We start from the raw sequence: 26039 nt of genomic DNA, 5'->3' as shown, positions 1-26039 counted from the left end.
ACGAGTCCATCCCAGCCTATATACGTCCCACTGCTGGGCAGAGGCCTCCTCTCAGAACAAGAGGGCTTGGGCCATAGTTCCCACGCGGGCCCAGTGCGGATTGGGAACTTCACACGCACCATTGAATTGCTTACTACGCCGTCCCGCTTATGCTTATATATTATTTAATACGCCAGTGAAAGATACGGTGCGATACGAACTTCGATTTTCGTGTTTCGTAGTAGCCCTCCTGTAGTGAACCTTCATGAAGATTTTCGTGGGAAAATAGTGGGGTGGTTTCACATCGCAAAGCTACAGTCCGGAGTTCATAGTTGGTAATTCCATGTAAGTACTCTTAATCTATTGGACGCTGCTGTCCACTCCCACATAAAGTCCTTTAGTCGCCTTTTACGATACCCACGGGAAGAGATGGGTACGTCCTTTTCTAAAACCAGACACGGCACGGATTCCATATTATATTCATATCATCATCATTATCATCATCAGTTGTAAGAAGCCACTGCTGAACAAATAAATTTAATCAATGGGTGGTGAAATAGGGGGTAACTATTAACTATCACAAACTTCCTCTAAGTCGCACAACTCTTGAAAGAGTGTAGTGGTCGTCTGAGGATCAGCAGTGAACCTTCATGACGACTTTCTTGGGTAAATAGTGTGGTGATTTCCCCTCGCCCTCCACATAGCGCATGATGGAGTGCGGAGTTCGTAGTTGACAAAAGAGAACGCTACTGCCCACTCTCAGGCCAGATCCATAGTCGCCTTTTACGCTACCCACAGGAAGAGATGAGTCCGTATTATTATTCTAAAAAAAAATTATAACAAAAAATTGAACCTACTACAAAAAACCATGAAAATAATTTTCTACCAGTCTGAAGTCGGTCGGTGCCTCAGCACGAGCCAGCAGGACTCAAAAAACTCACTCAAAAAAGCCAATTTTTGGCAAATCGCATATTAAATGTGATTGTATTTCAGGTTTCCTCGTGTTTGAAGATACATAACTTTTACTGAACTAAAAGAATTTATTTTCTTTTAGTTAATTGATATGGACCTCCGCAAAGTAGCGCCTGATTCAATAAATAATTTTCACTGTAAATGATCTATTTAAAAAAAAAATTGTGTGCTTAATTCACTTTTCCTTGTTTCATCACGATTACAGTATTTTGCTTGGTTATTAAAAACATTTAAATAAAAAATATTTAAAAAAAGACGATTTAAAAAGTCATTTTAGTATTAAGAATGATGATGAATAGCCTGTGCCATTTCATACTTCGTAACTGTCGTGATAACTCTTATAAAGTCAGTTTAGTTTTCACGATATTTAGGACTCTATAGGAATCTGTTCCAACTCAATCAGTTTTAGGTCACTTTTAAAATAACGGTAACACGTAGTTGGTACCATTGTGACGCAATATTGAAGCGGGCGCTGTCGTTCCAACGCCAGGCGGGGAGTGTGATAAAGAGACCAACGATATCATTCTGTACTCTTCTGACTAAAATGTGGCTGTTTTCAGTTATCCACATTGTGAAGTATGCCTTTAAATGTCGTTTAGTAATTAACTCAATTTTGCAAAATGTTGAATTGGGTCGCTTTCGTTCTCAACATGCGATATGTACTCGTATGTACCTCATTGGTTAATTCATTTCACAAACCAACAACAGCTGCTTGGTCTGTAGCTAAGCTACGTTCAACGACTATTATTCAGCCGATAATGCTATGTTCATAATTTATCAGTGTGTGCCAAATTGCATTCCTTGCTCCGTTGCATAATAAAGTCGATGACCCGCGAGCCCACAAATTCTAGAGTTAACGAGCTATACGCGATGGTTGGACAAATCTATGGATTAGTGTGGATGGCTGGTTGCTATGGTTAATGGCGAGAACTAGCGGTGTTATGTCGTATAATTTGGGGCTATTCCACTGGGGAAAAAATCTGATGAATAAATGGTTGATAATCTTAGAAGCACGCAGTGCAAAGTGGCTCGGACGATTGGGAATAGTACGAAATTTGGTGGAATGCTAGTTTTTCTAACATTTAGAACATTTAATAAAACATTGAATTATTTACTACTGATATTTTTCAAATAACGGAACATTATTGCCTAAATGTTACCTTGGCAATTCTAAGGCGTTGCAAATTGAACATCATTGAAATGTTTTGTCAACATCAATTGTAAAGATTAATTGTTAAAGATGCTTTATATAAAGACAAATCTATTTCTTACAGGAGTTAGTAAAATACTCGAAACGCCTCGGCGAAGACTGCACGGATCTCCAGAAAGCCCTCGAGCTATTCCTCGGCGTCCCCAACAGAGCCACTGACAACAAGTTCATTGCGAGCATCGAAGGTAAGCTCCTTTACTTCACTCACTTCCTCGTCGTCATCAAACCACTTCACTTCATCTTCAGCCTTTATTTATACGTCTCACTGCTGAACAGATACCTTCTCTCAATTTAAGAGTTCCCATGCGAGCCCAGTGAGAATTGGGAACTTCACGCTCACCATTGAAATACTTCCCTGGTATATATACAGATTTGCTCAAAATGTTTTCCTTCATTGAAAAGGTAATATTAAAGTAAACAAAAGGTTATAGTTAGTTTCAAAAATCTTATTGACAGATAACAAGGCGAACAACGAAGTCATCGTTTATACCCCTTCGGATGTCAGTTCCACCTGCAAAAACCAACCGTCAGATTCTGCGGCCATTTTTCAAAATTTACTACTGAGTGTCATGGCCAGCCACGGTTGCTTTTCGCGTATTTACGAATCTCAAAGATTATTTTCCCCTTTGAGTTATTAAAACCAACTAATAATCATTATTAACATTAACATCTTCCAGGGTACCGTGGAAATATATACAAGCTCGGCCGTTTGCTGACCCACGATTGGTTCACTGTTACCGACGCTGACGGCAAGTCCAAGGAGCGATATCTGTTCCTCTTCAAAGCCAGGGTTCTTATCTGCAAGGTCAAACGTGTCTCCGACGATCGTTCCGTCTTTGTGCTCAAGGACATCATCAAGGTTAGATTTGAGAATCAATTTGGGATTAATGGAAGGTGTATGTGCATGATAACAACGTCTCTGCGATGCCTACATAATATTTTGATGCAACTTCTCCTACCGCTTGCAAATAAATCGACGAGGTTATGTTACTGCATGTTACTGTTACTAAAATCAAACAAATTAAAAAAATATAGGAAGGCAAACTGTGTTTCTGACGAAACATTGCCTTGTTTGCAAAACTTATACCAAATTCATTCCAATCGGAGGACATTCTCAAACTTTAAGCCCAAGAATCAAAAACCTGTAAAACATTACATTGATTTAAGTCAATAACATGCATTATACGTACTTCAATATCATTCAGTTATAGCTGTCTTTCCCAAACAGGATTACGCGATTACATCTTTTTATTGGACTTGTTCCAAAAGGCGTTTGAATTAGAACTCCAAGACTTTGGCAGTGAAGCGCCGAATTACTTGCTTGGAGATACTTATATAAATTAGATCATTCGTGCATTAGTCCTTTCAGTTTCCGGTGCAGATACGGTAGCTTCGTAACCAGATGTTTTATTTAGAGTGACAGGATAGTAAATGTTTTAGTGCGATTTATGACCTTGCGTAATTTTGTACCACTTAGTTGGTGCAAATTTAGAGCTATAGTTATATCGGAACTTTGTGATGAATATCAGTACCGTTTTGTTGCCAATGGCTGATGGCTCAATTGGATTTGAAAAATGAGTTCTATTTATTTCAGTTAATGAATTTAGCCTCTGAGCTCAGTCAAAATACGAGTAGGTAATAATGATATTATGGTATTATTTTATTTTTAACTACTTATAACTTAAGTCTATGTGTTAAGGATTTCAATCATATTTAGCGTCTGGAATCGCATTTAGACCGTCTTGCAAGAAAAAAATCTATGTTCATTCATTAATCCTGCGTTCATTAAAGTAGATCTTAGATAAAACAATTTTTTTTAGCAATAAAATGGCCATTAAGGTTTACAATCTTAAATTGTTAATCCTGTGATATAATTTAAAAAAATAATTTTAATCATCAATATCTAAATAAATTTCAGCTACCAGAAGTTGAAGTAAACGAACTTGCATCAGAACCACTCAAGTTTGAGCTCCATCAGAAGTCGCCGCCGCTGTCCGTGACTCTAGCGGCTCACAAAGAACAGATCAAAAACAACTGGTTGAAGGAGATCTTGCAGAATATCAGCGACGTTGGTAAGTGTTCTTATTACAGTACCTGTATTAACAGATGCTATTTTCATCTCATTTTGTAAAAAAATAGCCATAATAATATTTATTTTATGGTTTCAAAAGTAGTTTTTAAATCATTTTTTTTTTCTTCCAGTTGCTCTCGCCGAGCACGCTGCTGACGACCTCCAAGTTCTTTCTCAGGAAAAACCAGAAGTAATCTCTCCAGAACCAACAGAAGAGAAGACCAAAAAAAGAGAGCATACAGAGGACGTCAAAGCAGAAGAAGTCCAAGAAAAACGGACCAAAGTCGAAGTTGTAGACAAAAAAGCGAAAGTAGAAGAGACTAACGAAGTACTCACAAGAGAACAGTCTCTTCAGCAGCTCAAAGCCAAAAGAAAAGCGTCTATAGAGAACGAAGCAGCCAGAAAAGTCTCAAAAACAGAAGTAGCTGATGTTGTCAGTGAAAAGGTCACTAGCGCAAAGAGTGAAGTCACATCTGATTTAGAAACTAAATCATCTGTGACTCACGAGAGTTCGATTGTTAGTGGGTCAACTATTAAAGCTGGTAAAAAATCGGGTAAGGCAGAGATAATCGAAGAAAGTGTTCAATCTTCGGTAACATCAAAGTCATCAGTTCACGTATCTTCCGTTGAACAGAGTTCAGAGGAGACTGTGGTTCAACGTTCATCTGTTGAACAAACTGTTCAGTCTTCTTACGAAGTAAGCTCTGAACAGGCATCTGTTCAGTCATCATCAGTTGAGCAAAAGTCATCACAGGCGACAGTAGTTGAACAGAAGTTATCAGAAGCAACAGTTGAACAAGCGTCATCTGCAGCTGTTACAGAACAAAAATCAGCACAAACATCAAGTGCTGAGAAAAAGACTTCACAAGCAACCACAGATGAACAAAAAACTCAATCATCGACTCAAGAAACTTTGATATCTTCAACCGAAAAGGAATCTCAGGAGTCTTTTCAGACATCAGTTGCACAGTCTACGCAGAAGTCTGAAGAGACAGTCCAACAATCGACTACTGTAGAGAGTAAGGTTGGCACCAGCACCACTGGCGAGACTACCGAAGAAGGAAAAGCAAGCAGCCAAACTGTAGAGGACGACGAAATGTCGAGATACAACCGCAGTTCGCGGCTATCTGGAGGTGAGTGTCCGATTGCTATTGATTTATAAATCTTCCTTGACGACGGCAGCAAAAAAATAAAAATAGTCAAAGCAAGATCGTCTAAGAGTATAAACTTCATGACACAAAATTAAATAAACTCATGTAGGATGATTACCCTACAGCTGTCAGAAAAATTTGAAACCCATTATTAATTTTTAACATTGTGGTTACTTTGTTAGCTATAGTAACAATCAATGCTTCCCATTTCCAGAATACTCCAGCAGCTCTCGCAAATTATCAAGCGGCGGTCGCTACGAATCCTCCGCCTACGAGAGCTCTGGCTACTCCCGCCGTGAGAGCGGCTCCCAGATCGAGGCCTCTCAGGAAGGCAGTGCCTATTCCCGCTACGAATCCAAATACTCCAGTTCGACTGTAGACGGCAGCAAGAACGCTATCGAAGTTGAATCTGAAACCACCAGCAAGCTCGACAGCATAGCCGCCAAATATGGCATCGGAAACGGCAGAAACGAAACATCCATCGAATCCAGCTACGAAAGTGCCAAAACCGGCACCGAGAGCAAGTACTCTAAGCTTGCTAACGGATCTATTAGCTCTGGGGAATATCAATCAGTGAAAATCTCCAAATCCGAATTCCAAGATGGCAAGCCAGTGTTTTCGAAGACGTTGGAAGGCCAGAATATTGAGCGTAAGTGGTTGCACACGTCGATGGTAGAAACACCTCACACCCTAGTGCTTGTACATATGCTTGTAGATAACTAACTTACACAACACATGTATTAACGCTTCGTAGTACTTCTTCTTTAAAGAGTCCGTACGGTCCAGATGTGACAACTGAAATACTCAAGTTTTTACCATGCGTTATATCAAAAAGATGCAATTCTGAAATATTTGTTGATCACAAAAGTAACGACGGTATTTTGGTGAGAAAATCTTCATAAGAGTGAATAATAGATTTATTTGTATTAGGGAAACCATTTGGCTATTAAACACGACAAAACCAACATCAAACTTCATTTTACTCAAAGATACTTCCAACGTTCATCAGAAACTAAAACCAACCGTACGGACTCTCCTAACCATCTTCTGATTTCTCAGCCGGTGAGAACGCCTCTTTCGAGTGCGCGGTTCGTTCTTCGGAAGCCGTTAAGGTTACCTGGTTGAAGGACAACAAGACTTTCCCTGATCGTCTGATGGACCGCTGCAGCATCACAGATGTCGACGGCAACCACAAGTTGTATTTGCAGCACTGTAGGGAGGATGACAGTGGCCTGTACACCGCAATGGTGGAGAATACGAAAGGCAATGCGCATTGCACTGCGCAGTTGGTCGTCCATGAGCGTAAGTTCTTCTTTATTTACGTGTGGTTTGAGCAAATTGATTGGATTTATGAATTTGGTGGAGAATTTGAGATTGGAATACGTGCGAGGTTGATTTAAGGAGGCTGACGATGTAAAATTCGCGTTTTATTATCTTTCAAATGCATTGCTAATTCTAGCTAAGGGCCTTTGCACACCGCCCGTCGTCGATGCGCGCGCGTCTTTATCAATATGAACGCGATACACACGCCATGGGCTGCTCTATGAAAAGAAAACGCGCTGCCAACGCACATTTCACGCACGTTGAGGGCGCGTTTCAAAAATGCGTTTTGCAAAAGGCTCTAAGAAAATAAAGCTACAAAGTTTGAAGGGGGTCCATTTGACATAAAAGGAAGCAATAACTATCAGACTTGTGTTTTGCACTTTACGCACGAAAATACACAGCACGATTCACAATAGAACACTTACATCTAACGTGCATACACACATCTATATGCATTCTGTACCTACATACATACAGCACACTACATACACCTTTTCAAATACGATTGTATTTTTTTTTTGTAAATGAGGTTTATCGTCAATTTGCTCAATCCACAAATTGTAAAATCCTAGAATTAAGTACAATTTCAATATATTTCTGTCATATCTTGCATGTTTTCATCATCATATTAAGTCATTGTAAGCGAATAATTGTGTAGACTGTTGACTTTTATAATTTTCCTGTATTTTTGACACTCAAATCACAAAGTATTTGGAGTATTTAGATATTGTGTGCATGAGTTGTCGTTGCACCCGCAAAAACTATGTTTACTAGTTTAAACATCACTGTCGCTGCAATGTTTACTAAATTACAACAAACTGTAATTATGGGTTTATAGATAGGACTAGGAGGAGGGCGGGCAACAATAGACGTTATTAGTTGAAAACTCAAAATTGGGAGTCTTAGGAATAATTTATTATTACAGATATTAGTTTGTTTTGTTTATAAGTTTATAATATGTGTGAGAATGCAGTGTAGGTACGTAATTATACATAACTAGAGTTTACCCACGGCTTTGCACGCGTAAATCATTAGATACAGTAGTTGAATTTAAATTCCGGGATTTTACAAAATTCCCGCAAATTCAAAAAATTACATCGTTGTTTCGATTGACATTGCATTAAAAGCCACTATGCCAAATTTTGTGACTCTAAGCCCAACCAACGGTTGTTTTTTCATGATTTTTACTCCATGCCGTTGGAAAATGGGGATAAAAAGTAGCCTATATTGTTATTTTAGATGTTCAGCTATCCACATACCAAATTTCATCCAAAGCCGTTTTAGGAGTAACAAACATACACACACACAAACTTTCGCATTTATAATATTAGTAGGATTTCGCATTATGCAACAGACACATAAACAACTATTACAGTACTGATATAAATAAAACTAGCCTAACTAAAAACTTCATCTAAGCTAAGTAAGTGATAAGTAGTTTTACCGAAAATTATGTTATATCAAATGACAATTATGTATTTTTTTAAACTTGCCATGGAATCCATGGCATGGATACAATTGGATGCATGACTAATTGTTATTGTATTAAACTTATTGTTGTATAGTTTTTTTTTAATATATCGATCGTTATTGCAACTGCAGTGACAGCGGAAGAGCGCAGAGAGCGCAATGCTCTGAACGCGCCATATTTCCTGGTGGCATTAAAGGACACGGAGATAATGGAGAACACGTATCTGCGGTTCATGGTCAAGGTCAAAGGCGACCCCAACCCGGAGGTCAAGTTGTAAGTATACAAGATCAATAATGTTTTTAGTTTTTATTGAACTTGCCGTTTGTTGTTGTATGTATGAACTTTGTGTGGACAAACTTGTAGAAGAATGAGTGACTATGCAAAGCGTATTTTCAGATGGATATAAACCAAAAAGGGACTAGGTATTTAAGATAGAGCACTCACTCGCGACGTGTGTACCTTCCAGGCATCTCCAAACTAGCCCCATGCTTAAAACTACCCCAACACACACCTTTTCCATTATCTTCCAGTTTCCGCGACGGTAAAGAGATCGTGACGTCATCTGAGACGGACCGCGTGTCCATCGTCAGAACACGCGCCGACAAGGGATGCTACGAGCTGGTCATTGCTGACGTGGTGCCCGCTGACGCTGGGGTGTACTCCTGCCGCGCGCTCAATATCTACGGGGACGTTACTACCGAGGCCAAAGTCACTGTCGTTGGTAAGTTGTTCGATTCCATATAGGTAAAACAACTTGTTGCGTTGCTTCACGCGCGTAAATCATCACGTGGGAATTCCCGATAGTTACAATCTGGTTTTCATTGACGTTGCATTAAAAGCAACCATGCCAAATTTCATGACTTTAAGCCCACTGGTTGTTAATTAAAGATTTTATCCCTGTCCCGTAGGAATGTCGGGATAAAAAGTAAATAGGTAGTGTGGTGGTTTCCCCTCGCCTTCCGCACCGCAGTGCTGGCAGTCCGGACTTCGTATTTGGCAATAGAGAACGCTGCTGCCCATTCCGAGTCTCACGTCAGAGGCCGTATTGCCTAACGTTTTTCGCCATCGCGATCGCAATCAAATGACAGTTTTTGTACGCGAAATCTGTCATTTGATTGCGATTGCGAGCGTCAGGAACGTTAATCAATACGGCCTCAGGTCTTCTTTCGTTGTCTTTTATGACCCTCAAGGATGCAAGTAAACATTCATTAAAAAATTGCATAATGCATGGCGTCCATCCGAACACAAACATGTATAATTAACGCAAGACCTAGTTTTTTTACGATATTTGGATAGCTTCCAGCGGATTTATGAGTCTGGTCTAAAAATACACGGAGTTCTCGATTTAGACACTTGTTGACTTTCGTCAACTATTTATAGAGTTGTCTAATGATTTGTTCTCTGTCTAAACGCTTGTCCTTCAAAATATGTAATATATATCGAAAAATATCGGTTTATTAAAATTAGTACCTAGTAGCAGCTGATAAATTATCAAATAGTGGTGTAACAGGCTCTAAATTTATGATGGTTGTTTAAACATGGTTAGATTTTTTCTGCCTGTTGTGTGAATGTGTTGTGTTATATATCTTGAGATAGACTATTATATTAAGAGATTTAAGATTGTCCTGTCCATTTTGGTTCTAACCAGACTGTTGATAGATTCAAAAGGTTTGTCATTGATCATGTTATCCCCAATAATTCTTGTGTTTTCGTAGATGACAAAAACATCTTTTTTGAGCTTGCGCCCGGCGGCGAAGGATTGCTGGCCAAGGGAGAGAAACCCACTTTCTCGTGGAAGCGAGATGGCGAGGACTTCGACCCTGAGGAGAGGTTCAAGGTAAAGCTCATTAACAAGACATCCTTTAAATACCTTAACTGCGTATTTCTCATAAAGCAGTATTCACGAAGTACACTTCGGCTGCGTTTCAACCATTTTTGTGTTCTGAGGAATGTGTTTTTCATAAATCATTAGGAACGCTTCATTTATCTAGCCTCGCTCCGCTCGCAGATGTTTCCAGCGGTGCTGTGCGAGAATAGCGCTGTGGGAGAGGAGGTAGGTATGAAGCGTTCCTATTAGTTCATGAAAAATACATTCCTCTTTGTTGCATCCTCGCACATCTCTGAATGACAAAAGAAAGAAAACATTCGTTCGTCACACTTACAATAGTGAGGTAGTTGTTAAAAAGGGATATAAAAGACAATTCCTTCTCGACCCACTGGTGGAACAAGTTGGTGGTACTACGTGGAATTAGCGAAAAATCCTATAAACAGAAATAGGAAAAAATGATGATGATGTATGTGGGGTTTTAAAGAGAGGTATATTTTTTGTCTAGGTCCTCCTGGGTGATGATGAGGACTCGCTGGCGCTGGTGTTCCAGCACGTGAAGCCTGAAGACGCTGGCTTGTACACCTGCGTGGCCAAGACTTCCACCGGAAACATCTCCTGCTCCGCTGAACTCACTGTCCAAGGTCAGCCGATGTTTTCTGTTCTTATGGTTTTAAATAAGTTGATCCATGACCGGAATAAAACAATGTAAGAGTACGAGTAGACGAGTACATACAATGAAATATATTAAAATCAAATAAGAAATAAGGGAAATGCCAACAGCACGTTTCAGTCTAAAAATGATGATACATTCTTTAACCAGTCCATATTTGAAATTGAATTGTCAGATTCCTACAAATCATCATTTATGTTTCTTTACGTACTTACTTAGCTACCACCAGTGGCATGCGGCTCAGACAGGCACTACCATAGCGCTACCATAAGGGTAGACAGCAATAGGGTAGGCAATACTAGCGCTGCCATGAAGATAGTTAATACTGTGGTGTAGAGATGGGTAAATCCGGATCTGAAGATTCAAAAGAGTCAGATCCTTAAGCGGGTCCGAATCCTTTATTGACGCCTTTCAAATCTTATCAACTCCGAGGAGTTACTAACTCCGACCAACCTATTGGATCGAGCGACTCGCGATCGGCGATTCTGTACTCACTTCACTTTCGTTCAATCACGTCGGATCGGATCGGATATGATATGTGCCGTTCCGCTCACGCTAATATCATTTATTATGAGAGGAAGTGGGATAGAATGATAGTAATTTCAGAGCCGCTCCCCGGAGCCTGTTCGCCAGTAGTAAGTATATCCGAAGTGACTCACAGATTCAAAAGAGTCAATAGGACGAATCGGTACTTCAGTACCTCGGTACAGAACCGAGCCGGATCGGCCATAGACAAAATAATAATCTCTCAAAAGGACCGGAGTTAATCATGGGATCGGAGTCGATAAGCGGATTTGGTACCGATACCGGAGCTGGATTTAGTGAATCAGATCACTTGTCGGAGTCGAGAATACACATGTCTACTGTGGTGCTGGTGTTTGCGTGCAACTTTATAGCTACTGGCGCTGTCTACTTGAGCTGTACGCCACTGACCGCCACTTTCTACCATGTGAAAATTACCGGTTTATAAAGAAGTTGCACACTGCGCTGTTACTACCCGATTGCCAATGGGTTACCTAAATTTTTGCATAGCATCATTGATGTAAAGACATCATGAAGAAATACCTCATTCGCGCTTCTCTCCTTCTCCGGGTCGCCTAACGAAAATATTGACGTGACGCTACCGATTCTTTATACTCGTAAATATATATCCACCAGGTGCCGTGACCGTCCTCCACCGCGAACCTGAGAAGCCCCAGCTGGTGATAGAGCACCGCGAAGCTATCGTCTCGGCCGGCGCGTCCGCGATGCTCGAGCTGACCTGCAAAGGCTTCCCCAAGCCAGATATCGTGTTTAAGCACGACGGCAAGGTCATTGAAGCCGATACTAGGCACAAGTGAGTCCTTAGTCAAGTGTTTATCAGTCATCCATGCCAATGAGCCTTGGCTTGAGTAAAAGAATTGTTTATCTAGGCACTGGCTGTACCCCGGATAAAGCAGAAACGTCTCTGGTTCACTAATGATCTAATTGAATTAAATCAATGAGTCATCCTAAATCGGGAGTACTTTCACTTTCTTTCTAGGAAAATACACAAAACGCCCCATGTGGTATTTTAAAGTCTTTCGTTGCATGATTAACGTCCTTGCTAACGGCTCTTGCTTTTAAATCCTGTGATCTGAGGCATTCTTTATTTCCACCCTCGAAGTCCAGTTTTGTAATAATTTTGCAATTACAATTTATGAAGTTATACCTGACAAATTACATTTATACTTAATGGAAATCGAAGCGTTCCCTTAATCTGCAAAGTTTTCTCGTGTGTGTTCAGATCAGTTCTTAACAGACCATAACTCAAGACTACAAACTGCATCTCCCTAAACAAACATCAGATGTATAAAGAAGATTATACTTTTTCAAGGTTCTTGTACGAAGACGATGAGACCATGTCTCTGGTGATCAAGAACGTGACGAGCGCAGACGCGGGCATTTACCATGTGACCGCCACCAACGAGCTCGGCGAAGACTCCACCACCATGCAGCTCGTCGTCAAGGCTGCGCCGAAGATTAAGAAGAAGGTGGAGAATCAGACATGCATGGTGAGTTGAGGAAAAATCCCACAAAATCGTATCAAGTCAGCTCGGTAGTGATGATGTATAGACAAGTGTGATAGCTTTGACTTTTTATTACAAGTTACAGACTTTTATTTAACTTGCAACGTATGTATTTGCAGGTGAAATTTTACCACTGAGTTTTAACCTACTTCCAGTGGTCAGATTTACTTAAAATTTAGCATACATATTTTAGTAAATCTGGTGAAAATCAATAATCTGGCAGTGACATTCTGGTATTCCGGTCAGAGTTGTCTCCCCAGAATGGGACTGCTCAATGGTTCAAAAGAAAACAAGTCAACTTCTAGATTAATTCTGTTTTCCCCCTTGCAGGTGTCCTCAAGTCACACCGTGACTATCGAGGTAGAAGGCACGCCGGCTCCCGAAGTATCGTTCTACAAGGACGGCACGGAGATTAAGAGCTCGGATCGCGTCCAGATTGTGAAGGAGTCAGATGAGGTTTACAAGATAATCATCAAAGACGCCAAGCTGACCGATACTGGGTCCTACTCGGTCGTGGCTAAGTGAGTATTTGTTTTATATGAAAGTACTAGCTGTTGCCCGCGACTCCTTCTACGCAGAATTCCCGCGGGTACTATAAATTTTTCCGGGATAAAAAGTAACTTAATATTATGTCCTTTCTCGGGACTCCAGCTATCTCCATACTGAATTTCGTTCAAATCAGCTCAGCGGTTGAAGCGTGAAAGTTTACAGACAGACAGAGTTATTTTCACATTTATAATATAAGTAGGGATTTATAAAAAAATAGGAAACATTATCTATGTCAGCGGCAATATGACTATGTATGTAACCAGTTCAGGGAAAACTAACATTTTGATAAAAAAGGGGGAGGCCTATGTCCAAAAATGGATGTGCTACGGCTGGAATGATGATGATGATGAACATTTTTCCTGACTTGTTAACTCGGCTACCACTAGCCAAACTCTTGGACCTAAAAAGCTAATGCCTCATAGAAGTTTTTTAAGATGTAAACAAAGGACAAGGATGAATATTCCTAGAATAAGATGGAAAACCTCATGTGGAGTTACTGGCATAAGCTAGTCCACCATATTTTGTCCCCCCTTCGTGTCCAAAACATGTTATTTTACAGGAACGAGGTGAACCAGTGCAGCGACTTCTGGCAATGGCACGTGACGTCGCCGCCCAAGCTGACCAAGAAGCTGGGCGACGCGAAGGTCTGCGACGAAAAAGAAACCGTCACCTTCCAGATACAGACCGAAGCTGAACCCGCGCCCACTGTCAAATGGTGAGTTAACTTAAGAATCATCTGTGTACCTATATTTTAAACAGATAACGTTTATAGATGATGTTACTATAGTTACACCAAAAGATAAACAAAAAGTAACGTGGAGACATATTGTCGCAAATTTGGTCCCAACTCAAGATAACGCTGGCTCAACAGCTGGAGCTGATCTTCCGTTGGGACCTTCAGTTGAGGTGGATTGTATACAAATAAGTAAAATCGACATCATTTACCAACCTCTATATTTGTGTTTTATCACAACGCCAGCAGGGCTACTACGAAACTCGAAACTCGAAGTTCGTGTCGTGCGGTCCCTCTGACACTTATACTATTTAATACGAGAGCGAGAGGTACGGTACGATACGAACTTCGAGTTTCGAGTTTCGTTGTAGCCCTGCTGATGATAGACGAATATACGATCTGAGGTCGACCCAATAAAAATGTCCATTCACCCCAGATTTGTACACAGATTGTAACTTTCGAGAAACACAGACGTGGGCGGGGTAATCCTATCTTTAACTGTGTCCAAAACGATCACCTAAACTGTAAACTATGTGTAGGTTCAAGAATAAGATGGAGCTGCAGGAATCCACAACTGTCAAGATGTCATCGTCTGCTGCTGCTCACAGCCTCGTCATCAGCTCCGCAGCCAGGGCCGACGCTGGCGAGTACTCTTGCGAGGTATGAATTATATGTACCCTATATGAATTATATCATTCGGAAGTGTAGGTATATATCTGACTTTGGGAGGCTTTATATACTTATCTGCAGTTTTTTTGACGGTGGAAGCATTTTTCACTTTCACTGGATGTAAATAAAGTTTATTTACATTTTGTCATGATTGGTAGATGTCATCTCATCTCCTAAAATGTTTAGAGTTAGGTACGTCAAGTGCAAAAATATGTATCTATTTGAACTACTCAAAAATTTGCTATCACGGACGTCGGAATTAGAGTCTGTGGTATATATTTGTGAAACTTTGAATAAGTACGTGTTTTTACACTTGACTGTACTTCAACAAACCTACACCCTATTAAATTTAAATATGTAATCCTGTAATTTTAATGTTTTATCTATATATTTGTTTTGAAAAAATGACTTTCTGCCAAGTTTCTTACGCACATTTCAAATAACATTTCTCTCAAGTCGAATTTTGACTAAACACCTTTCTGGATACAGATCCCGACAAACTAACTAATCAGCACAGGCGTGTAGCTAAATTCCAAAATTTCAATGCCCACATAAGCAATCCATCAGAAGCAGTGGGAGTGTTCTTAGAGCGCCATACCCCTCCTAATCAGTTGAACTGTGACTTCCACGAACACGTTAACTTTACCCTTACTGCTTCCTACAAAGTTAATGTATATTGCCCACATATTGCCGATTAAACTTTTCTTTCCTTCTTCCCAGGTCCGCAACGTCCACGGCACAGTGTCGGACTCGTGCTTGTTGCACGTGCGTGGCGCGCCGCTGTTCACGCAGCGGCTGAAGGACACCGTGGCCAGCGAGGGTGACTCCAACGTTGAGCTCACAGTCGCGGTGGAAGCGTATCCTGAGCCGCAAGTCAAGTGGTGAGTGCCCAATTGTTAAACATTTTTTTTTTTGATAAATGACTTCTATACAATGGGACAGGTTTGCCAGTGTCAAGATTGAGATGATAAACATGTTCAAGGCCAGATAACAATCTCACGGTAAGCATCGTAATATTTTTTCTTGTCAGCCAGCAAGATGTCAGGTTGTCATTTTCTGAGTAAGGTTTCACAACGGGTCATAATATGAGGGAAAGAGATTGGGCAGACAGGTCTGCCCTAATCTTTTTTGCCACATGGAAACAATTTCTGCCACATATAAAAAATACCAGGTCTTTATTGTGTTGTTATGTAGTTTTTGAAAAAAATCGTAACGTTCATTAAACAATAAAACAACATAATACCTCTATCTATCTATCTATCTAACTAAAGCAGCCCTTCTTGCGTCCGTCTTCGAACGTAGGCCGCCTCTTCACGTTTCCACTTCTCTCTGTCCCCTGCCACCTTCATCCAGTTAGTGCCGGCTTGCTGACGGATGTCATCCGTCCATCTCTTAGGTGGTCTTCCCCTACCGCGGGTGTTGGTACGGTGTCTCCACTCCAGTGTTCTTCGCACCCAGCGGCAGTGATCCATTCTGGCTGTGTCCTGCCCATCTCCACATCCGGCGCTCAACCTCCTCCACTACATCTACGACTTCGTGATCCCTGGCCTTTTGTCTGATCCACGCATATACCTACCAAACATATAACATAAGACAACATATACCTAATTAAAATCAAATCTCAAATCGCAATTTGGAAGCTAAACACTGTATTTATTTTTTATTCTTTCCCAGGTACCTTGGTGATGTGGAGATCACCGAGAAGAAGTCGGTCTACACTCGCGTGGACAACGGCAGTACCCATAAGTTGATCCTCAAGGAGGTGACGGCAGAGCTGTCCGGGCAGTACTCCTGCAAAGTCTCCAATGAACTCGGAGCTGACTCCTGCCAGGCGACATTCACTGTTAACAGTAAGACTTTAAGCTTTATTAAAAAAAAGTTTGTCTGGTTTCATGAGAAAGCAAAAGAAGCTAATGATTTGAACGCTGATTATTTCAGTTGATGGTAGTAGTAATTTTTCGCAAGTTTTCAACTTTAAAAAATCTTTAAAGATTCTTTTGCAGTTTTTTTTTTATTATGGTTGGTCCATTAATAGTCTTAATCCAATTTTTGATATAGATGAAAATCTTTAGATAAGCTGATTGATTTAAGTACACATTATACCTAGACAAATTTGTTGTTTTAACATATATTAATGTGCCTATATTGAAATGTTCAAAACTGACAAGGGATAAAAAATATCTTTAGCGACTTTTGATGAGTGTATTTCTTAAATTTTGGTCTGCTTTTGACTGCTTTTATTCTCAATTCGCAGCACTTTCCAAAATCAGAACGATTTCAAACGCTAAACAAGTGATTTTATTAGACCTTTACTTCCCAGGAAAGCCGCGTATTACCAAGAGCTTGGTGGACATGACGGTAGACCAAGGTCAGACACTCAAGTTGGAGGTGGAGGTCGAAGGCTGCCCCGAACCCAAGGTCAAGTGGTACAAGGATGGCAAAGAAGTCACACTGGATGCCAGGGTCAAGATCGAAAGGGACACTCAGAGGTGAGTAAAAGTCATAAAAGACTGAACAATTTTTTTTATAAGCTGATGATTATGGACATTGAGTTACGAGGTAATAAAAGTGTGACTACCAATATTAGAATAAAACTAAAATAGCTGTTGCTAACGTTTTCGTTTATCGCTATCTTGAAGAAAAAACTGCAATTTTTCGGGATATGAATGAATGAAATGAATGAAAAAGTATTTATTTGTCATTATTTTTACATAGGTTTTTGTACATAGCCCTGCAAAACTGTTTACACAGTTTGTCTGCAAGATACAGTCTCTATAAAATATAAGATAATGTAATGTATAATTTATTCTTACATAAACTATTATAATTATTGTTACAACTATGTCTTATGGAAGAGTTTCTACTAGATACTTTTTAAGGATCTTTTTAAATTTATTTTTATCAGTTTCTAGGCGGATGTTATCAGGTAAGCTGTTAAACAAATACGGTAGTCTTTTGTTTAATGTTCTATCACCGAAGTAGTTGGTCACTCGGGCACTTCATATTTACCTGAGGACACCGACCTAGTATTATGACTATGGTTGATCAATACTAAACTATGCTCCAGATTGCTATGATTATTTATGGCTACTAGGTATTTATGTTTTAGTCGTACAGGAAGTATTTTAAGGATTTTGAATAATTTGTAATAATCGCCATTACAGCTCTGCTTAGTTTTATTGTTTACAAGTAATTTTAAAAATCGTAATTGCAATGCCTCTAGTTTATCGATGTAGGATTTAAATGTTAGGCCATAGGAATCGAGAGCATAGCTCAATATTGAGTCTACTAAGGAAAAGTAAAGTTGTTTGAGAATGTTTTGTGGTGTTCTGAAACTTAAATGATAAAATTTACCAAGAAGAATTCTAAGTTTACTACAGAGATGGTTTATGTGTTCATTCCAAGAAAAACTTATGTCAACTCTAATACCAAGATAAGTGACCGAATTAACTTTCTCAATGGGCTTACATTGGCAATTAGTTAGGCTATTATGTATACATGAAAAACTATGAGTGAACATGGGTGGTGGTGTTTCCGTATTACAAGTATATGGTGACTGAATAATCAGAAGTTTTGTTTTGTCAGAGTTTAATATAATACCATTATCATGGGACCATTTGACTACTGCATTTACGTCTTGTTGTACCAAGCGACACGTCTCGGTAAGATCAGTGCCGGGTCTTAGAGTACAGAGGTCGTCAGCAAACATGTGTCTCTCTCTCCTATGTCTCTTCTAGGGTGTTAAAATACCTCAATGCTAAATTTCGTCTTAATTCCATCAACGGTTTATGCATAACAGGCAGAGCTAGTTACTTTTTCATTTATAATATCATTATGGGTGTAGATTTTAGTGAAGTGAAGAATAATATGTTTCGTAATTTTGATTATAAATTTATCCCCTTCTAGTTTGAATTCGATCTTAGCCATACGCAATATGAATGCTGAATATTCAAGCGAATTTTTTTTACCTTCCAGACTGGAGAACTACAATCTAACAGTAACTTTAGTGAAAGAAGAAGACGGCGGCGAGTATGAAGTGAGGGCTGAGAACGAGATGGGCAGCGTATCATCTAAGAGCACTGTCACTGTACACAGTGAGTATTGGGCTCGGCAGAGTGTTAAAAAATACTCAGTAGATTCGCCAGAAATGTATAACACATGTGTGTGTAACATGTGTGTAAAACAGATTGGTTTAGTTAGATAGAAAATTAGAAAGAGGTACGGGGCTTATTACTTATGGATGAGACTGAAAGCAATGAAAAATAACCCAGTCTAAAAATTGCGTGTCTTGTTATGGAAATTGATTGAGAAATAGGAATGAGCAGGCGTAAACTGAATTTCAATAGTGTAATTCATAGTTTATTGTGAACGTTATAGAACATTATAGGTGATACAATTGATACCCACATAGCATAGAGTTCGAGTGACACCCACCATGACACTGGTAACGTATGCAAGAGGCTCCACAGCACATTTTTCCGTAGGTACAGTAGTTTGATTAACATAGAATGAACTGGAGTTAAGTCACGGATTGCACGAATTAGTTTGTGGTGTAGATGCCATGGAATTGGTAGACATCGAAGCATCCATAAGACTGGATTGCTGATGCACCGTTATGATAGTTCAATTCAATTAAAATATGGACGATACTTTCAACCTTCTAAAAAAGAATAGACAATTATTTTTAATTAATGATCTTCAAAATGGTTGATAGTTTCGTTCATCAGTCTTGCATTCTACCCTCACTTACCATAGACATTTGTGACGTCCTTAATACATGTACCCATTTAATAAAAACCCATGTTTTATCGTAACCATTTTATTCATGTCCAATAGCAAGGGAAATACATACGAGACTCCAAAAGGAAATTGTCGAAAGTGATTTAGACGAAACGAAAAAACCTCTCTTGGAAGAAGATGAAGTGGTTACTTTGGTGGCAGAGAAAGGTAAAACGAAAGCTGAAATTGCTGAAGAAAAGTCATTTTGGGATGAAGACAAAGATAGTAAAACTAAAAAACCAGAAACGAAAGACGTTGAGCAGCCAGTCAAAGCCAAAAAAGCAGCAACTGAACCAGAGGTAGCTGAAGAAAAGTCCTTCTGGGATGACGTAACTGATGAACCAAAGAAAACCAAAACAGAAGAAGCACCTAAGTCTGACAAGGGTAAAAAATCTGCGACTGAGCCTGAGGTCGCCGAAGAAAAGTCATTCTGGGATGAGAATCATAATGAACAAAGCAAGCAGCCTATTATCGAGGAAGTGGAAACAGAAACCCAAGCTGGTAAGAAAGCGACCACAAAACCTGACATTGCTGAGGAAATCCCTGTTGAAGAAGAGTTTATTACACCCAAAAAATCCAGAAAAGAGTCTCTTCAAGAATCAATGAGTGCTGAAACTGAAGGTATATTCAAGAACTTAGCTTATCTCTTCAAACAGCTTCAATCACGTTTGCACCACATAGTCAGCAAAAAAGCCAAGTAGTCACCTGTTTTTGCAAAATTTTGGCCCTTTTTTGTTGGATATGACAATGTTGCATGCCTTTAACCTGTGTCCTAACAGCCAAGTGTGATTCTTGTTTAGGACGCGTATTCGAAACAGTAACAACCTTCAAGAGCGGCGACGACGGGAGTATTATTATGTCTAAAGTCAGTAGCACAAAGTCCAATGGCGCGATTATCACAGGTCAGTATACAGCTTCCTACCTTTCTCTTCCTAGTTCTAACTTCATGATTCATTTAATTATTTATTGACTCGTATTTTGCTAGATGTTCACGTTATTATTTGGAATCCCCTCAACCAAAAATCTAGTTACTTTTTTTTGTCAAGGACATCTAGTGAAACCATTGAGCGTTACAAAGTATAGATATAAAAAATAGACAGTAGAAGTAAACAACAATATGTAGAAAAGCATTATAAATAAATATATCACTGCATGGCTTGACAATAAGTATTATTAGAGCAATCAACATAATAATATTTTAACTGTTAGGTCCAGCTGAAACTCGAACTTTACACAAAATGACATCCACTGCCATATTTTACGACGACGATGATTACAGTAGAAAAATAATACCCCCTAATAAACCGCATAAAACCTCGCTAGAAGTGGAAGAGATTGCTAGCCATAGTTATTTCTTATCTGATATTGGGCAATTCACTATTCCCGATCATGTGCGTAGGGGCATATATGGCATTATTGAAGAACCTGAATCAGAAGCTGATAATAGCTCTGTTAGAGGTAGAACTCAGGCCAATCGCACCATGTCAATCATCTCAGTATCAGAAGATGAAACCAGTTGGCAAAACGAACCACTGTCAAGAGAGATTTCTATAGAAGATCTTTCAAAATCAATATTTGATATCGACGAGACTAGAAAAGTTTTTAGCAAAGATTCTTACGTGCGTCAATCGTCGTTTCAAGAGGACTATTACACGGAAGATGGAGAAGAATCCGTCATTGTAAAAGAGACGTCTCATAAAATATACGAAAACGATATAACTGAAAAACTTGTTAATATATCTAGAGAGTTTGATGATGAATGTAGAACGCTTGAGAACAAAATAGATGAGGTTAAAAATAAGTTAATGGAAGAATTAGTTCTTGGGCCCTTGAAGAACTTGAATAATCTAACGAAAAATGTATCTGAAACTAGTTTCGAAAGGAAGAAGAAACATGACTCAAAATTGTACAGCGTCGAGGAAGAAGATGATGAGATAGAAGCATTGCTTAAACGTAGTCAGAGACAAAGGAGCATATTAGACGATATTCTTAATCAAGAAGACGAAAAAGGTAAAAATAAGGAGATGAAACTTGCATTAAAATAAATAGCTACGCAATGTCAGGGACCGTAACAAATGTCGACGCTTTTAAAACACCAGCTATAGTAGACCTTGCTTTATTTTAGATCTGCCATTTTCTTACTAATTTACTGACCTGAAAGCTGAAAATATAAAAGTACTCCATAGAAATGAAGTTTTATTTATTTTTTTACGAAGCGATTTCTAAAATCGGAGAAAAACAAGAATTCAAAGCATTAAATAAAATGAAAGAACACGGCAGATCCACATCACGTATCGTTAAACATTATAGTGTACTGTACTAATGCATTGTCGTATGTCTGTTTTAGAGCGCATGCGTAATAACATTCCCTTCTGGCATACTAATACTTGGGGCTCGCTGCGCCGGCGGTGCTAGACCTATGAACCATAGGGTCCGAACTACAGAACCTTAAATACATCATCAAGGTAAAACTATGTTATTTGTTGCACGGTTTTCCGTTTTTTTAACGCTTTTTAGAACTAAGGAATCTTCGATTTCAAAGGTATGTAATCCACACACACGACTCAGCACTCTATGCACACTTTACACGTACGGAAATGGTAAGTTTTACGTTTAAAATAACCGCTGTACATAAGCGAACTCTATGGGTTATTGTCAATAATATATTTTCGTTTTTAGGAGCTTTCCTAGCTTTGGATCTATGCGCAGCGATATCTGTATATAAAACTTCAGCTTAGGCATTTTGTACATTATTTAATGTGTTTTCTTTTTCAGGGTCCTTTTTGTCCAAGTAAATTTTAGCAAAAATAAACATTTGTCATAATTATACTATTTACTGATTCTTTGAAAAAATATTATTGCCTGATTCCTTCTGTCTTTTAAATTATTGCCTAAGTTCTATTTTCGTCAGTACCTCTTTGTGCTCCACTTTTATATATTCATATCATTGTTTTTGAGAAATGCCTTTAGTAAATTAAATAAACCTTCAGTAAATTTTCAGCAAATGTCTCATCTCATTAGCTTCAAAAACATGTGTTTCAGCCACGTCGTTCTCTAACTTTTCCCCTTTTACTTTACAGCGCCCCCCACAGTTAAAGACAGCAACATGAAAGACTCCAGCGTGTATGAGTCCCTCCCTCACGTCTACACCGTCACAGCTATTGGTGTCCCGAAACCCACAGGTAAAACCCACTTCATCTATTTACCAGTCACATTAATTTATTATTTACGAGACAATTTCATATTTGCTTGATGCAATACTAGCGCCAATTTTTTGACTTTCGTGAGCATTGATTGCAACATGGTAGTCGGTGACTTTTTAAATATCGTATTTACTTGTTTGTATTATTTTACTAACATCTATAATTTTCATTACAGGCGATGCTTAACACGGCAATAATTTTAACGTATCAAAATTAAAAAAAAAATTGGTAGTATCTAATTTTAAATTTAGTCAAGATCGAATGTTGTTAATGTTTACATTTTTTTAACTACATAGGTATATCCAGAATGCACTTTTCAAAAGCCTCCTATGTTCTGAGGACTTCCCAATAGGTCTTTCATTCGATGAATACATTTTTCCCAAAGTGGTAACACTGGCAATTCTGGGCATCCTCCTGATTGATGTTGATTTAGTTAGAAATTTAGATTTATTTTTAATACCTACCTTAGATTTTAAGAAACCTATTTTTATGACATCCGTAGTGCGCTGGCTGCACGATGGCAAAGAGGTGAAGCCCTGTGGCAGAGTCCACATCAGCAACGTCGGTGACGTTTACAAGTTGGAGATCGACAGCCTCCAGTTGTCTGACGGAGGGAAGTGGCAGTGTGAGGTCAGCAATGATGTTGGCAAGAAGGTGCTGAAGGCTGAGCTGTCTGTTGCTTGTGAGTATAAGATTATATATAAGTAAATTTAATCGGGGTAAAATGTAAATTATACAAAAGTAAATAAGTATACAAGGTGTATTGAATTCGTTCTTGAATATTACAGAAACCTATTGCATTAGTTTGACTAAACACCAATAGGTTTTTCATCAGAGTTTTTTGGTTCAAAGTGTAGTGACGCCTTAGATGCGGCACACTTTAAACATGGATCAATGTATGGAAACATTTGCCAACTACGATATAAATAAAAATCCTGGACATCAACTACTACCGAATGGCCAGGACCCAAAATTGAAAAGAAAAACTGGAAGCGGTTGTGTCAGCTGTCGCTGAGAACGCCCGCCACCGTCAGGATGAAGCTGTAACAGTGGCAACACTAACACCATAATTATGTAAAAAAAAACAATACCTGCTGAACTTTTAACTGCATTCTATCATGTGACCAACTCTTAACCCACAGCCGTCAGCGAGTTCCGCAAGCCAATCTTCACGTCGCCCCTCGAAGCACAACGCGTGATGCAGCGCGAGCCGGTTCTGATGAAGGCAGTGTGCACTGCCGACCCTCAGCCCCACGTGTCCTGGCTGCTGAACGGCGTGGAACTCACCCCTGACGCAACTGTGAAGACCACTGCTGATTCCAAGGAGATCGAGCATGGATTGAAGGAGTGCACTTTCACATTGGCTATTCCTACTGGTAAGATGACCTAGATATCCTAGTTTTCGTTGGGTAGCCAGTTTTTTTTAAAAGATTAAAGTGTCATTGAAAAAAGAATTCTTTGAATTTTGATTGAAGTATTTTACCGAGTAAATGAGTTGACTATTTGAATCCTCAGCCAATTCTTAAACCAAAAGAAACTCCTTCGCGTGTACCTAACTACCTTACTATTAAAGCTCGTGAAACTAGGATTAAGAGGTCCGTTCCTAGTCTAATTGCGATTTACTCGTATGTCGATGAATCTGTTTAGTTCTTGACTACAATGTTTTAAACGGTCTCTCTTTCGTAGTTGCCTGTTAGTTTTATCTACAATGCAGAATCGAAGAGAATAATTAAACGCTAAAAAAGTATTTTTTCTCTTCAATAAAACTCAATAAACCTCAATATTTCTTCCATTATAGGTCGCCACGCTGATACCGGTGTCTATACCATCCGTGCCAAGAACCAATACGGCGTTGGTGAGAGCTCCGCCCGCCTCGACATCTTGTTACGACCTGAGATCGAGGGCTTGCATGATGTCACCACTACGCCTTTCGAAGAGACCACCTTCGTGGCCTGCATCCATGCCAACCCTATTGCTGAGGTGACATGGTGAGAGTTTTTTACTATCCGATTCTTTTAGCCTATCTCTTTCGACAGCTTTGATGTTATGCAGGACATCCGTTACTGATGATTTGATTACTTATTCTCGATTGCCGTTGGCTCAATAAGTAGTTCTCGAAAGTCAATTTGTGCTTCTGCCATTCTGACGGTCAGCATCTTTGAGTTCAGTCTTATTTATCTAGAATTGTTTATATTTGTTATCCACAGGAGCAAGGATGGTATGGTCATCCAACCATCTACCAACATCGACATTGTTGAAGATCGTTCCAGTGAGAACTTCCAGCTCATCGTCAAAAAGGTTAAATATTACCCTAATTATACTCTGTTCCAACGGCAGGCGAACGAACATTGAAGAATTATATTGAGTATTAAATAATTTATTTAATCGGAGGTCCATATCAATGAACTAAAAGAATTTCCTTGCTCACCCGCGACCTTACGATACCTAAGCTTATGCAAAATATGCGTGTTCATGCAGTTCCTTCACCTCCACACAAAAAAATATTAATAATTTGTGGGTATTTTGTTTTGTTTCATGAAATATATGTGGGTACTTGGGGAGGTACAGTGACAAATAAAAACGGTGGTTGTGGTTCGTTAGTCTAACAACTGGTAGCATGGTGTACGGTTGTTTCACTCTGATGATGAGCTCTGATTGAGTTCGAAACGCGTCAGTGTAGTGTGGTGGTGGTGATAGATGGATTTGTGTGATTTGTGTGTGTTCTTACAGTGTGGAGGTTGAGGAACTGCATGAAAACGCATATTTTGCATATCCTTAGGTATCGTAAGGTCGCGGGTGAGCAAGGAAATTCTTTTAGTTCATTGATATTGAGTATTGTTTATCATTTGCTCTTAGTACAAACTTTCAAAGTATGGGCTGTTAGTGGTCACTCAAGACAATAAAACTTGTTGTGTCATGTTTTAGAATGACGTTGAGAAATACATGCGAAAGGTTGTCCATAGTAAATTTATTCGCCTGCCGTTGGATGGAACAGAGTATATTTATTCTGACTAAGTTAAACCCGACTAACCTTAACATGCAGCTCCTTCTTAATCAAATCATAACATTTCTTGCTATTTTTGAACAGGTGGGCGTTGCTGATGGCGGTGTCTATACACTCACAGCCAAGAATGAGATCGGAGAAACGGCAGCACAAGCTAAACTCACCGTGCACAGTAAGTTGATCACCTACTTGCTAGTGCACAAAATCATTTAAAACTTCCCATACTGCCTGAAGCAGCGTTTGCACCAATAATGTCCGAGGAATGTGTTTTTATTAACCAATAGAAACGCTTCATTTACCTCGCATCGCTCCGCTCAGCTGTTTCCACCAGAGAGAGATGTGCTGTGCGGATCGAGGTATATGAAGCGTTTCTACTGGT

The 26039-nt window shown here is 39.4% G+C and overlaps 1 protein-coding gene across 1 annotated transcript in view; it reads left to right on the top strand.

Annotated features, from left to right (window-relative positions):
- The window catches only part of Obsc (Obscurin), a 99959-nt gene that overhangs the window by 45243 nt on the left and 28677 nt on the right, over positions 1 to 26039 (top strand). Inside the window, exons 6-33 of the mRNA XM_074101964.1 lie at positions 2226 to 2346; positions 2839 to 3020; positions 4080 to 4233; positions 4364 to 5365; positions 5598 to 6032; positions 6443 to 6685; positions 8309 to 8450; positions 8708 to 8898; positions 9893 to 10014; positions 10511 to 10646; positions 11834 to 12011; positions 12531 to 12708; positions 13054 to 13244; positions 13832 to 13987; positions 14545 to 14665; positions 15395 to 15555; positions 16349 to 16524; positions 16995 to 17163; positions 18650 to 18768; positions 19511 to 20074; positions 20254 to 20355; positions 20663 to 21463; positions 22534 to 22635; positions 23159 to 23338; positions 23799 to 24032; positions 24455 to 24644; positions 24864 to 24954; positions 25745 to 25832. Coding sequence (XP_073958065.1) covers positions 2226 to 2346; positions 2839 to 3020; positions 4080 to 4233; positions 4364 to 5365; positions 5598 to 6032; positions 6443 to 6685; positions 8309 to 8450; positions 8708 to 8898; positions 9893 to 10014; positions 10511 to 10646; positions 11834 to 12011; positions 12531 to 12708; positions 13054 to 13244; positions 13832 to 13987; positions 14545 to 14665; positions 15395 to 15555; positions 16349 to 16524; positions 16995 to 17163; positions 18650 to 18768; positions 19511 to 20074; positions 20254 to 20355; positions 20663 to 21463; positions 22534 to 22635; positions 23159 to 23338; positions 23799 to 24032; positions 24455 to 24644; positions 24864 to 24954; positions 25745 to 25832 — 6529 coding nt within the window. The remainder of the gene's footprint in view (positions 1 to 2225; positions 2347 to 2838; positions 3021 to 4079; positions 4234 to 4363; positions 5366 to 5597; positions 6033 to 6442; positions 6686 to 8308; positions 8451 to 8707; positions 8899 to 9892; positions 10015 to 10510; positions 10647 to 11833; positions 12012 to 12530; positions 12709 to 13053; positions 13245 to 13831; positions 13988 to 14544; positions 14666 to 15394; positions 15556 to 16348; positions 16525 to 16994; positions 17164 to 18649; positions 18769 to 19510; positions 20075 to 20253; positions 20356 to 20662; positions 21464 to 22533; positions 22636 to 23158; positions 23339 to 23798; positions 24033 to 24454; positions 24645 to 24863; positions 24955 to 25744; positions 25833 to 26039) is intronic.

The sequence above is a fragment of the Choristoneura fumiferana genome, chromosome 18 (assembly GCF_025370935.1).
Source record: "Choristoneura fumiferana chromosome 18, NRCan_CFum_1, whole genome shotgun sequence".
NCBI lineage: Eukaryota > Metazoa > Arthropoda > Insecta > Lepidoptera > Tortricidae > Choristoneura > Choristoneura fumiferana.
The sequence above is the reverse complement of the archived record's forward strand: the minus strand, read 5'-3'. Positions and strand labels throughout refer to the sequence as shown.